We start from the raw sequence: 14718 nt of genomic DNA, 5'->3' as shown, positions 1-14718 counted from the left end.
GTTTTGCCCATATTAGGAACTCCGGGTCTAAGCCCCATTTCTCTATGGCCAGAATGAATAGGGTTTTCGAAAAACTGCCTCTGTCGCACCCTGTGTTAAATAAAAATGTTCAGTTTTGTCCTGTGTACATTTTTCTCCTGAATACCACTGGATCTATCTAAAGAGCTATAGTACTAATATTGCTACATGCGAGCTAAAGCTACTGCGCATCAATTTGATGTCACTAAGCTACGTGAAACTAAGGCGGGCTATGGCGGTGCTCTGACGAGCTGTGGTCTCTTATCGAAATGTTCTACCGTAGCGCATAATTACAGGTATACCCGTAAATAAAACCTCTGGGCGGGATATTTTGATAGACTAAAACTCCTTATCAAAAATACTACCCGTATTAAAACTACGAGGCTGAATTAAGCTTCTTTTTTCGCCAGCTTCTTGTTTGAATATTCCCGTTCCACCTTAAATAGTGCAGCAGCTGTGACTAGCTATTACAAACATTAGAAAACGAGACAAAATACTGACCTGTTGGTTCTGTGAAATAGCAAAAATAAGTTAATGTTACTCAGCCGTTAAGCAGAAATAGAGAAACCTCCTCATACCATGCCTTTCAACCCTCCATGAAGCTGAAGTCAGGTTCTTTTTCGCCGGCTGCTTGTTTGAATTTTCCCATTCCACTTTAAATGGCGTAGCAGTTCAGAACGTGACTGCTGCACCATTTAAGGTGGAACGGGAAGAGTGGAACAAAAAGCTGGCTAATGTCCTAAGAAAATGTCCTCAGAAAAATGTTACCAGCATTAAAATAATAATTAGGATATTCTGAGAGCCTAAATCAGGTGATCAGCAGTAATATTAAGATGAGTCTGGATTAGCCTGAGTGCAGGTTCATTTGTAGATATTTTCAAATCAAGCTAAAAGGAAAGATGTATCGTGTTTCAGTGAGCATCAGATCAAGAACAGAGAACTGCAGGGAAACCTGCTGATTTTGTTCTCGCTTGTTTTCATCTGCCCTCAGCCTGTACTTGGAAATGTTTACTGCCAAAACCTGCTTAAGGAGACTGTCAGTCTATTGATGTGAATTTAGTGCACAGTAGCTTTAGCTTACATGTAGCAATATTCATATTTCAACTCTTTAACGACCTGGATTCAGAGGACCCAGTGGTATTCGGGAGAAGAATGTTCACAGGATAAAATGTATCTGGTTCTGAAAATTTTTATTTAACACAGGGTGCGACAGCGGCGATTTTTCGAAAACCTCATTCATTCTGGCCATAGAGAAATGGAGCTTAGGCCCAGAGTATAAGAACATGGCACAGAGCATAAGAACATGGCACCGACTACAAAATGATGACACAACTACAGTGGTCTAGGCGTAATGCCAATTATTTCAAGAGACTGCAAATCGATACCACTACGAAATGTTTTTTTTATCCCTTTCGTTCCCCCTCGTCACGCCTACTGACTGATTTCACAAATGAGGACAGTGCTTTTAACTGCTTTGCAAAGGTAAATCGGCTGGAGTGGATGTGGGAAGTTGAAATTGTGAATTAAGAACGTTCTCAATGAATTCTCAGTGAATGTTCTCTCGTGAACTGAGAAATAACATTACCTAGAAAGTTAACAGGATGTGCGCACATGTTAAACATGACATCAGATGAGGACACTAATAGAGCAGCAGACCCTGCAGAACTACCATACTTGATGATATGACAGCAAGGGGCGAAATGACCATGTGCTAAGCAAAGTTTTTTTGTGTGTGTGCTTTTTTTTTTTAACATTACTTTTTGTGCTATGCAAAATATTTTCCCAAGATCTGTAAGACAAGAGAGGTGTCTCAATAAATGCATTTTCTGCTTTCTTTTATTTCCATGTATTTGCCTCAACCTAACGGATGAAAACACACCCAATTCATGTTGTTTGTTGCACCATAATCATGACTGATTTGTGGGAAATAACTGCGGTCAGCATAAATAATTGTGATCAGGTGATTATGTAATAATTGTGACAGGGCTAGGTATAGATGTGGCAGATAGAGGTTCAATTTAAAAACACTGGAGTATTCCTTTCAGGTCATGGCCCAAGCTTGGGCTTTATTTTCCCAGCTGGGGGCTCACAATGTTTTAAAACACGTTATTTTATCCCAACAGTGCACTGGAATTTTTCCCATCACTAATCCTATACCACGATTAGTTTTCTCTTTGGTTACAGATTACTAAAATATGTTTTGTTTATGCAGTAATACCTCATACCTCACTCTTCCTTTTAGACATCCTTAATGCATCCTTAATCCATTTCAAACTTCTTACACTGTATTTTTGCCACTGGTTATAAGGTGGATCATTTTCCCCCCACTGCTCTCTGAGAAGGAAAATTCAGTAGTTCTTAAGGGTAATTATGGTCATCCAAAACTGGATCTGGAAACTTGACAAAAGTGAAGATGAAGTGGGCTCTCTATGTCTGGGATCCATGAATCTGGAAAAACTGTGAAAAAGTTAATAAAAATTATAAGGAACAATATAATGAAATCTGAGTTTTTTCTGAGCTTACAATACAGCTACAACTGAGTACAGTTTCACATTAGTAATTATAATGACTGCTGAATAAAGTCTAATAAGAAGGAAAAATGTTCTCCAGATGGAGAGGTGAACATGATAAGGACTAAATTAGATGAGACTGTGCTGGACAACTAGAGAAAATCTTACACCTTGACAGTTTGCTCTGAATCCAATATAAAATGTACTCCAGTAGATGATGTGTCACTGTGAAACAATTAACAATAGTAATACTATGGTAATATATATACACATGTACGTACAAACGTACACACACACACACAACTTGTATGCAAAGGGTGGGCACTCCAGGCCTTTACACCCTCTGCAGCAAATTATTAAATAAAAACATTTTGAGCAAATATTTATATTATTTCATTCTTGATTAACTTAAATAAACAAAAAAATAAAGTATTTGCAAAGAGTTTGGACACCCTAACTGAGTCAGTATTTGGAAATGCTTTTTGTAGCCAGCTAGGAATCTTTCTGTACTTGTTTTAGGAATTCTAACCAACTCTTTCTTGCAGAATACTTTTAGTTCTACTGTAATCTTGGTCGGTCTTGTATGAAAATTCTCAGTGATGTCTGATGTTTATTTAGTCAGTAGACTATACAGACCATTCCAAAAGCTTCAGCTTTATGTAGTACATGGTGGATTTTAAGGTATGTTTTGGATAATTGTCATGTTGTAGAAGCCAGCCTCTTTTCAGCTTCAGTTTCTAGACTCACTGTGTCACATTTGCTTCCAGAATTTGCTGATATTTATTGAATTCCATTCTTCCACCTACCTATGCAGTGTTTCCTGTGCCACTGGCTGCCACACAACCCCAAAGCATAACAGGTCCACCCCTATGACTAACAGTTGGCAAGGCGTTTTTCCAAGACATGCTGCTCTTTTTTTTTTTCTCATACATGCATATGGTGAACTGAGAGTGGCTGGCATATCTGATACTTTAGACATTGACCTTTGTGTTGAGATCACAGGTAAGGTTTCCATCTGTTGACTCTTCCATGTTTGTGCAAGCAATGCTGCACAGAAGAACGGTGCACCTTCTGTTTCAGCTAAACCTCCCTGAAGGTGCTTTGCTGTCATATGGTGTTTTTTCTTTGCCTTTCTGGTCAGCATATGAGCAGATCTATCTGAGAGTTTTCTTGGTCTTTCAGAAATTGTCTTGACTTTCATTTCTTACTGGCATGTGGAAATTGCGTGCTGGAAGCGATTTTACTTTTTATATCTTTCCCTGCTTTATAGGAATCAATCAGCTTAATTGTCAGATCCTCAGTCAGATGCTTAGAGGAGCCCATGATTGTTGAGTAACAATCATAGTTTGAAAAGTCAGAGAATTTATTATGCTCCAGAACTGTCAGCAGCTGACAATTCCTAATGACAATTCCTGACCTGCCTAGTCAGTCCTAAAGAGTCAATTAAGGCCCAAGACGGACGAGTGTCCAAACTTTTACACATGCCACAATTATGTTTTTTTTTTCTATTCCTTTAAGTTAATAGGATATAAAGTAACTGTGAATTAACATTTGCATTAAAAAAGCAAAACGGTTTTGCTGCAGAGGTTGTGTTTACTTCATTTCAAAAATCAACAAAATACAGATACCCAAGTTACCCAAACTTTTCCTTACAGCTGTATATTAGGACTGCACAATGATATCAGAATTATTGCAGATAATTTTTAATGAATTAAAAAATATTGGCATCTGACATATGTTTAGATGTAGCCAATATTCCCAATCTATATGTGATGATGTGTTTACTGTACTCTGGAACAACAGAATGGGCTACTGTGCTAAAATGTCTGCGTTTTATTCATTTTTTTGTATTTATAAACTTATGTTACATTTCTTTGTAATGTTAACCCAGGTACATCTAGTCCCAATGTCTCTCTCTCTCACACACACACACACATACATTATCTAAGCTGCTGATCATCCTGGGTTGCGGGGGTTGCTGGAGTCAATCCCAGCAGTCATTATTATTATATAATATTATATAATAACATTATATTTTATATTATGCTACATGTGGCACAGAACATGCAAACTCCACATAGAAAGGACCCTGGTTGCTCGGCCAGGGAATCAAACCCAGGCCTTCTTGCTGTCAGGTGACAGCCACCCTAGTAGAACCACATTTTGCTGCAATAACATGTTTAAGTCTGTTGGGGCAAGTTTCTACCATCTTTGCACATTGTTAGGGAGTGATTTTCACCCATTCATCTAGGCAGATTTGCTCCAGGTTGGTCAGGTTGGTTTAATGACACTTGTGGACTGCAATTTTTAAACATTGCCACCAATTCGGAGTGGATTGGATATTCACCTTTTTGTTATTCAACCTGTGTTGCTTTGTGATGGTCACTGTCGAATTTGCAGTGTTAGGTTTGTGCCACACAGTGTTTAATTTTGGCCAAAAAGCTACATTTTTTTCTCATCTGACCACCTTATCTCACATTTTAGCTGGGTCACTCTGATGCTTTCTGGCAAAATCCAGATGTGTTTTTTTTTTCTTCAGAAATGGCTTTCTTCTAGCCACCCTCCCATACAGGCAGCTGTATGCCAAGCTCTTGATATTGTTAACTGGTGCACCGTCACTCCAGTTTCAGCCACTGAACACCATAGCTCCTTCAAAGTGATTGTTAGCTTCTCTGTGGCTTCCCTCACAAATCCGCTTCTTGCTCTAATACTGAGTTTTGAGGGATGGCCTTGTCTAGACACTGCCAGGATGGTACAATGCCACTTTCATTTTCTCACAATTGATCCAACAGGGCTCACTGGGATATCCAAACACTTGGATATTATTTTAAAATAAAATACGATACAACACAAATCTGATGACTTAATGTTTTTCTTTTTTTTTGCAAGGCACTGTATCTATATAAAAATTATAGGCCATTATAGGCCATGAAAACAAGATTTTAAGCATTTCAGATTTACAGTCTGGTCCATAAATATTTGGATGCTGACAAAGTTATTGTTATATAAGCTGTCTACCATGGCATATTGGAGTCAAAAGTAAATAATAATTATAAAGCTTAAAGGGCAGACTTTCAGCTTCAATTTTAAGGACTTTACATCTTTAAGGAGCTCAAAAGAATTATATTAAAGTAATTGAACAGTTGGATACGGTTCCATGGCCAGGTGTGTGTTATTAGGTTAGTGTTATTTTCCCATTATTTCTCTAACAAGTAAACAGATAAAAAGGTCTAGAGTTGATTTCAAGTGTGGCATTTGCCTTTGGAATCTGTTGTGGTTAAATCTTCATGTGAAGTCCAAAGAGCTTTCACTGACAGTGAAGCAAGCCATCATTAGGCTGAAAAATCAAAACAATCAGAAAGATAGCAAAAACATTAGGTGTGGCCAAATTAACTATTTGGTACACTCTCAAAAAAACAAAACAAAACAAAAAAAAAAGCAAAAAAAGAAATGCACTGTTAAGCTCAGAAAACAACTGTGGTGGATTTCAGAAAAATTCTTTCCCTGGTGAAGAAAAAAGCCTTCACATCAGTTGGCCAGATCAGGAACACCCTCCAGGAGGTAGGCATATCTAGGCCAAAAACATTTAAAAAATCCTGTACAGTTGTTGCTCATTGATGCTTTCGGAAAACATAGTACTGGTCTTTTCCGTACTTTTCTTTCATCTTTCCTCTGTATCCACCTTATTTTTCACATGACCACTGTGTTTCACAATTATGAAGAATTCAGTTGAGGAATGGAAGTGTCATTTGTTGCCATTTTTAGGGTAGTCAAAAAGGGTGCTTATTTTTTAAATTATTGTCTTGTCTAAGTAAATGTCTCTATGGCATTCTGAGATAACATGTTCTCTGCACTTTGAGTACTCATTATTTAATTCCAGCTTCAATATGCTGTGGTAGAAAAGGTAAAGCAACAATACCTTTGTCAACATCCTAATATTTATGGACCTGACTGTATATTGCTGTGATAAACTGAGAGGGAGTTTAGATGAATTTTTCAAAAACCTTGCACATTTACTGGCAATGAGTAGTGGGAGGGCAACTTTGCATGTAAATCTCAAATATGGACTGATTTAAATTATAGATCAGCCGAACAGACATCTTAAGTCATCACATAAGAATTATTTAGTAATTTATTGGTTGTTACTGGAAATGAGTTTGTTGCCCAATGTAATGAAATACAACACCTCAGCATCCTCTTACTATGGACCATTTAGGATTTCTATATCTACCATCAGCTACCACCAACACAGAGCATTTGTCCTCACCCATTGCTGCGACTGGAACAATGACACAAGCCTCCTAATCTCTAATCCACTCATTAGCGCTGGCATTGCTGTCGCTCTCCTCCTCCTGCTCATCCTTTGCTCCTTCTTCCTCCTGAATCTCTGATGTCTTGATGTTTAATGGATGATTAACAAGGAGAACAGTAAAAATGAGCCGCAACCACACAGGTGACAAAAAAAAGAGGAATGGATATAAAAACGGTCAAAAAAAAAGGTAGTGCAGATGGATACCAAGGATTTTGTAGAGAGAAAACATACACCACTATACCAATATATGACAGTGAATGGGCAGTGAAAAAAATGGCAACATACCAAACGATATACAAATACTGTACAGTACCAGTAATAATAATCCGTTTGTGGAGAGTATGGTATTGTTGCTCTGACAGCTAGACACAAAGTGGAAAATTGGAACAATAGTGTGTATAAGTTGTCTGCTCTAACCTTAGTCCTGTGGCTCTGCTCGATCCCAATACCACCACCAGATGTGTGCAGCTCTTTGGACACAACACAGAGGAACTCAGCCTGGTCCTCTGTGCCATAGCTATAGGACGAACCAATGTTCACCATCTACACCACCGAAAAGGGATAAAACAAGAGGGTGAGAAGAGAGACAGTCTTCCATTACAGCAGGCCCTCAAAACTCAAAAGGTGTTATGTTTGTAAGGGAAAGTCAGGCTGGATCAAATGCTCTTATCTTAGCCCTTAGAGTTACTACTTTCATTTCACAATGCTGTTCAAATGTAAATACATGATTACACAATTATGTAATTATGATTATGATAATTCTGATTACAGAGGTATGTGGACATTCCTCCTAATTACTGAATTCAGGTGTTTCAGTCACATATAAACAGTTGTATAAAATCAAGCATACAGCCGTCTCTATAGACATACACTGGCAGTAGGGTGGGCTGTACTGAAAAGCTCAGTGACTTCAAATTCACTGTCATAGGATGCCACCTTTGCCGCAAATCAGTTTGTTAAATTTCTTTTTTAAATTTGCTTTGTTAAATTTCTGCCCTGCTATAAGTCCCAGCCAAGTGTAAGTGCTATTATTGTGAAATGGAGGGATCTTGGAGCTAAAACAGCTCAGCCACCAAGCAACAGACCACTCACAGAGCGGGACTGCCGAGTGCTGAAGCATATAAAAATCGCCGATCCTCTGTTGCATCACTCACTAGAGTTCCAAACTGTCTCTGGAAACAACAACAGCTCAAAACTCTGTGCAAGGAGCTCAGAGAGTCATGTAGTGCAGCCACATAGCTGAGCACTGCTACAGACTGCCAACAGGGAGAGCCAATAAATGCTATACTCATCTAAATTTGATGAAATAAAACTTACTGTAACAAACTTGACGTTTTCAAACTAAAAGATACAAGGTGAAAAAAATGTAAAAGATGTTTTTTCTTTACACAAATCAAGATTAAGTATGAACTGAAAGTTTAGAATCTGCACTTTCAATAGTGACATACTAACTTTTGAATTATACCATGCTTTTACTGTTGCCAGCAGCAATTAAGTTCATGAAAGCAATTAGAGCAATTAAGCAATTAAGAATCATGAAATCTTAAATTTCACTATTATTAGGTTTGATTATTTTGGTACAATTCAGAATTATTTTTAAAAATGCGATGAAATACACAAATGCAACTAGAGAGGCTATTGACACAGTAGTGGAATAACAACAATACAAATTTTTAAACTGTATAAGCACATACTTCATTAATATTTTTATAACCGATTGTTACCGAATAATGCATTTTTATACCCCTCGTCCTAAGCGACCCTGACACCACATTATATGCGGGTATCATTTTTGAACATCAGATAATTCTAATGGACTCTGAGTTCTGGAGGACAGTGGGACACTGGGCAGGAGGAGTGAAATCAACTCAGTGTCAGTCCAACCCACAGTCCAGAGCAGTCCAGGGCGGGGCTTTCGGCAGGCTCGCACGCTGACCTGCTCAAACTTCCAGCCATCCGACATGGTGGACACCATCTGAGTCAGCTCCTCCTCCTGGCACTGCAACACCCTGTACACATGCTTTGGAGGCACCTGCCATAAAAGTGAGAGTGTAATGGAGAGAAAGAGAAGAGAGACATAAGACGTGAAGCATAGTGGAAGTGAAAAATGAAATAAGTATGTGTTACAGAGGAAAAATCAAGAGCAATGGTGAAAAAGTGCAAATAGAGAACCCTGGACCAGAGTAAAGAGACAGTGGGAGGGGGACTAAGGGTTGTTGGACAAGAGAGAGAAGAGTGTTGATAGTTGTGCAAGATGCTGAAGGAGTAGAAAGTAGGGTGAACTGATATATATTTGAAGCAGGGTCCAACTGATATATTATCTGGCAGATAATATTGGATGATATTAAGGTTAAACATTGATATAAGCAAAAAACATCAATATAAGTGTTCTTGTCTTATATTGTAACAAACAGACAACTTCATTACAACTTTATTACAAGATAGGCTGAAGCATAAAATCATGGCTAACATAGCAAAAACATGAAAAATGTATCATAACCTACATTTTTAGGACAACGTCAATTACGCAAAAAGCCTATGTGAAAAGAACTGATACAAATAAGATTATTATATTTTCTTAAGATCAAATTAATTAATACTAATCAAAGTTATGAGAAACCAACAAAACCACTAGGGAGGCTGGAAAGCTCCAACACCCTGTCACTACAATACTTATATTATTTAAGACTAAGGTACAAATGTAACAGTTAATCATATTTGATAATTCACTATTCATAATCACCCTATGAAGACATTAAAATGTGTGTTAATCAGAATATTGTTTAAGTATGACTGCTTGTTACCTGAGACGCTTTACAATCTCGCTCTAGGATCCTCTCTTTAATTAATTTTATTAATGGCGTAATGTTGTAAAACTCTGCCTCCTCCAAGACACCTGAAGTTATAGAACATTTTGTGTTATAAACATCCATTAATGTCTGGTTAATGATGAAAGAAAATATCCATAATAAAGAACACACCTTCTTCGGCCAGTTCCTTGTTATACACCAGTTTCCCATGTCGAAGGTAGTTGAGTATAGGACCAAAATATGTAGGGTCTCTGTCGATTACGTAGGCACCCGTTTCATCCTACACACAAAGATTCAGCCTCAGTCAGGATTTCAAGAGTGTCATAGATTTATCCTGACACATAAAATATCTTAATCCACTCAGTTATGTAAACCTTTATTTCATCATACCAGACCCTGGGTAAGGGGAAAGAACAGAAACAAAAGTGGCTGAGAATCCATAAATAAGACAACAGAGCTATGGAGTAGGGATGGGATGATATACTGACGTTAAAAACCCAATAATAATAATTCTAATAAACAGCCTCCTTGCAAAGCAGGTGCCAGTGTTGACTTGTACATAATTATAATCTGAACAGTGGACATTATTAGGGCTAGTGATATTTCTTTTTCATAGTAGTTGATTTTTTGGTGTATTGGAGAAAAATAAGATATTCAATAGGATGTCTTATGTAATACCTGTGGTGAAATGTTTTCAATGTGTATTAGTGTTTTTAGCTGTAATCAAGTAGCCTACTGATTATTTTGCAGATTAATTGAGCATTTCATTTAAAAGAATTATGCACGACAATTTAAAGGCCTTTAGTTTAAGAAATAAAATTAAAAAGCTTTTAAAAAGACAATTTAAAACATATAAAAACACTATGTGGCAAAAAAAATATATATAAATGGGAGTCCCTATTAGGCTGTTTTTGCTCTGGGAGGGACTTGCAACTACCAACTAATCACTGCTGATTCATTAAAATAGTACATTTTTATCCAATTATTAGCTGAATAATCAAGCTCAATCAAATAATTGAGAGCCCTAGTGTTTTTTTTTTTAGATAATCCCAGTATATTTTTCCTAATATGCTGATAATACTGAAAAAGGTGATTATTTTACTCACTGATGATACGATAGGAAATGTTTATATTGTCCCATCCCTTTTATGGAGACTATTAAAAAGTGGGAGAAAAGGGAAATGTAAAAATAAAGTACATTAGTCGAGGCTGTGACTGCAGGCGTCATCAGCAGAGTTACTTTCATTGCTTTACATAGATGAATGGCTGCTCTCTGCAGTGAATTAATCTTAAACGCTCTTAAGAGCTTACTTCATTGGCCTTTTCTTAGCTCCGAGATAAGGGCTCTTCTTTACATCATGCCCTGCAGAGAACATTACACAACCAAGTCTTAGCCTTGACTACACTGTAAGAGAGCAAAAAAGCAAGGAGAATGTATAAGGAGATGTGTGAGTGAGTGAGTGAGTGAGTGAGTGAGTGAGAGAGAGAGAGAGAGAGAGAGAGAGAGAGAGAGATGTACGAGTGTGTGCGAAAGAAAATACAGCTTGTATCTCATTAGGATGGAGGGGCAGACATTTGTGGTCTTGCATCACCAGACACTGTTGGTGCCACAGTGTACATCATAAAAGTCAGCCATTAAAGTGTCTCTTATTCTTTATCAACTCTATTCATCATAAGTGATTTCCATTACCAGTGACTGTGTTTGTAAATAACTGAGAGACATTTTATAGAACAAAAGTGCCACCAAAAAAAGACAAGACACTAACACAAAGTCATATAGTTCATATCAGTTAAAGTGTTCTTACCATGGGAAACCCAATTTCTTTGCTTTTGTTAAAATAACTCTTCTTAAAAATTCGAAACACTTTTTAATCGCAAGTCCAAACCAAGCTGCAAAAACAGCCTATTCTGAATTGCCACAACCGTGAACATATTTACTGTAGTTTAACCACCCAATCATGTTAAAGTAATGGAGTGTTGTTACTGTAGAAAGTCTGTAGCAGAGTTATTGGTGTTTTATAAATTTGTCATGAGGAGTCAGAAGACTGGACATTTAGATTCTGAGTTTTATTTACATGCATGCAGAGAATCATGCACAGGCACAGCTTGATCATTAGCCTGTCACCAGTCCACTGAACACAGTCTGACATGGTATAAGTAGACATACTAGAGGTTAGTAGAGGGGGCAAAAACGGAGAGGAAGAATGTGAGGGGTCTGGGGTCAGGGGAGGGTCATGAATACATTTAAAACATCAAAAGAGACACAACTGTAATACAATACAGCTGACGCAACAAAAAGACAACACAGAAAAAGGAAACGGTGAAAAGAAACATTTTCTCCCAATTCCCCCTTTGATTCTTCCTAATGGAGAAGCACAAAATTGTGTAACTGAAGTCCACAATGTCAGTCAACTGGACATCATTCTGGAACTCGATTTTGAACAGCAGGCACACAGCTCGTCACAGAGTGTCAAGATGTTCGTGCCATGCTAAACAGAAGCACTGGCTGGCTCCAGTTTATCTGTAACACTAAAAAAAAAGATATTTGAGCAGTAAACTGTTCATCAATGTTTGCAAGTTATTCATCCACAAGTAGATTATCTGCTATTCCCTGCTATTTGTCCCTCAGACAAGGCTGGAATGGTTACACACAGTGTGCTGAAATCTTCACCTACAGTGGGGTGTCCCCCATTGCCTAAAAAACATGCTTCTTCGCTGCGAGGTCTGTGCTTCACTCACCCCCTCTCCAACTGTCCCTAGGAGTTAATTCTGGGATGCAGACACCGCAATGAGAGACATATAACCAAAGGCGCATAGCTAGATAAAGAAAGTAATTTTTCAAGTAAAAGTACAAATAGTTTTCTCCCTTTGGTCCAGACAGCACCTGGAGCAACTGTGGTGTCTGAATTCAACCATACCCAGAGTTCCCAATTCAGGTAGTTGGACTGTAGCAGTGTTGCCTTTAAGCAGATCGTACAGTGCTTTTAAAATAGCAGCTTAAGAAACTATTCAAGGCCTATAAAAATTAGAGCAGGGCGATATGGCCAAAAACGTTATCACGATAAACAAAATTCATATCGTTCGATAACGATACATATCGCGATAAATATCAAATCACGATTTCTTTCACGTTTGAAGGCTGATTTTGCTCCTGGGTGGTTAATTGTGGTTTTAAACCATCACTTATGGTCATGATAATGGAAGAGTTTCTGAGCTGTTTTTATCAGCTTGAAAAGCACCGCTGCAATTTTTGTAATAGTCATGATTTAAGAAAGAAAACATTTTCAGCTGTCTGGTGACGAGCGCTCGGCTACCCCCTTACAAATGCTAAACAAGTGGCCAACAACAATGCTAAACTCTTTAGTTTCTCAACAACGTCAACTCGGTTCGGTAGGTCACTGCTGTCACTCCTACCACATCCATGTCAGAGCAGATCACAGTGTTCAGACACCAGCTAGCGACGACTGGGTTTCTCTATACAATCGTAGTAGTTTAAGGGGTGAACCGCAGTATATCTGACGCTCGCTGTGTAAAAGCATTATCTGCAGTGTGAATCTCTCACACCAGTCACAGAGTCCTCCTTTTAGGTATGTTTAAACTGAAAGCGGTGATTTTGTGTCTTGTTTGATCTACAGTATCATCAATTCACCGTGTTGTGCCGAAGCGCTGCTTCAAGTTAGCCAGCAGCTAAAAACAAGCTAGCCCGGAGAGATAGCGCTCTCCCGCTCTCCAATGCCTCACAGCTTCCTCAGTTTACTGTCGAACATGAACCCACTTCTTTCTTTCACTTCCGTTGCTCGAGAATGCACTAATACTAAAATATGACGGTTTGGCGCTGTAACACGGCGCTGCCGACGTGATTTAACACCGCTAAAGCTGTTAGGATGTTAGTAAAGAGGTGAGTTCGCTGTAGGACAGTACAGTTACACCACTGACCTCGTCACTCACACTCGGTCACAGGAGAACAGATCGCCGGTCGCTCCGCTCAAACAGGGACTGTATAACTCCGCGTTTGCTAAAGTATATTTGGCGACCCTTTTTTACTCGTGGCCCCCTCCCACTCTAATCAAGTCGAAAAACTCGGAAGTGCGCCTTCTCCTGGCCACAGCAGAGTGGTGTCACTTTTCTTGCGGTAGAAAACGCCACCAGGGCTTTCGCTAAAACGTGGAACTGTGAGAACGGTGTATTATATCAAACATTTATCGAACCTGTCTTATCGCTCTATCGAGGAAAAAAGTTATATCGCGATACTTATTGTTATCGTTTTATCGCCCAGCCCTAATAAAAATAGATAAAAACAGAAGATGGTGCTGCTGATGGCAGACTCTGTGAGACATTTTACGTATGTTAATGTCATTCACTGTGTGTCAAACCAAGTCAGTTGGAACAGGGAACAGTTACTGACCATTAGGGTCATCACCATCACCTAGAATTATTCCGGAGTTTGTTCAAAAACCTTCAGAGCCCTTTGAAATCCTCACAATGGATGCACTGGCTCTGCTCAACCTGCTACGGAGGCAGCAGTGAGGCAGACAAGCAGGAGTGCTCGTATGCCTGAGACAGCAAGGATTTCACACTCCTTTGGAGTCTTTATTTCTCTCTAGTCCCTGATATCTATGCAACAAAACAGAAGAACTCTTGCTCAACAAAACCAACAAGGATTTTTCAGCCACATCATCCTCGCATCATCTGTAACCATCTGGATGGCTTCCTCAACCTCACAAGAACAAGGATCACTAGATGTAGCCTGCTAACGATTCAGGACATCTACAACAGTGAGATAAAGCGTACTGGCAACATTACAGCTGACCCTTCTCATCCTGGACATCACCTCTTCCAGCCACTCCCCTCTGGTAAAAGATTCAGGGCTATCAAAACCAGACATTTTTTTTGTGTTTCATCTACTTCAACTACAATTGAAACCTTGCACTTTCAAGTTAAACTGAACCTAACAAACCCACTTACTGTATAACTCCTCTGTAATTTAATGCTTAAAGTGTTCATTTTTACAAATGTTCATATCATTCTGTGATATTCTGTATAGAATAGTTATTATATGTCTGCTCAG

General features: G+C 38.6%; 1 protein-coding gene across 4 annotated transcripts in view; it reads right to left on the bottom strand.

Moving 5' to 3' along the window:
* Positions 1 to 920: 920 nt before the first annotated feature.
* Positions 921 to 14718, bottom strand: part of kctd17 (potassium channel tetramerization domain containing 17) — a 28487-nt gene continuing 14689 nt past the window's right edge. The window contains exons 2-7 of one of the 4 annotated variants that reach the window (XM_036560456.1): positions 9822 to 9930; positions 9645 to 9736; positions 8729 to 8872; positions 7258 to 7383; positions 6796 to 6922; positions 921 to 2475 (exon numbers count right to left, since the gene is read on the bottom strand). In XM_036560456.1, the coding sequence (XP_036416349.1) occupies positions 6830 to 6922; positions 7258 to 7383; positions 8729 to 8872; positions 9645 to 9736; positions 9822 to 9930 (564 nt within the window). In that variant the 3' untranslated portion in view covers positions 921 to 2475; positions 6796 to 6829. Of the gene's footprint in view, positions 2476 to 5854; positions 6923 to 7257; positions 7384 to 8728; positions 8873 to 9644; positions 9737 to 9821; positions 9931 to 14718 lie in introns of those variants that run through there. The other 3 variants (XM_036560458.1, XM_036560459.1, XM_036560457.1) reach the window with 3 other exon arrangements.

This window comes from Colossoma macropomum, unplaced genomic scaffold (genome assembly GCF_904425465.1).
Source record: "Colossoma macropomum unplaced genomic scaffold, Colossoma_macropomum, whole genome shotgun sequence".
Taxonomy (NCBI): domain Eukaryota; kingdom Metazoa; phylum Chordata; class Actinopteri; order Characiformes; family Serrasalmidae; genus Colossoma; species Colossoma macropomum.
This window is presented reverse-complemented; position numbering and strand designations above follow the sequence as displayed.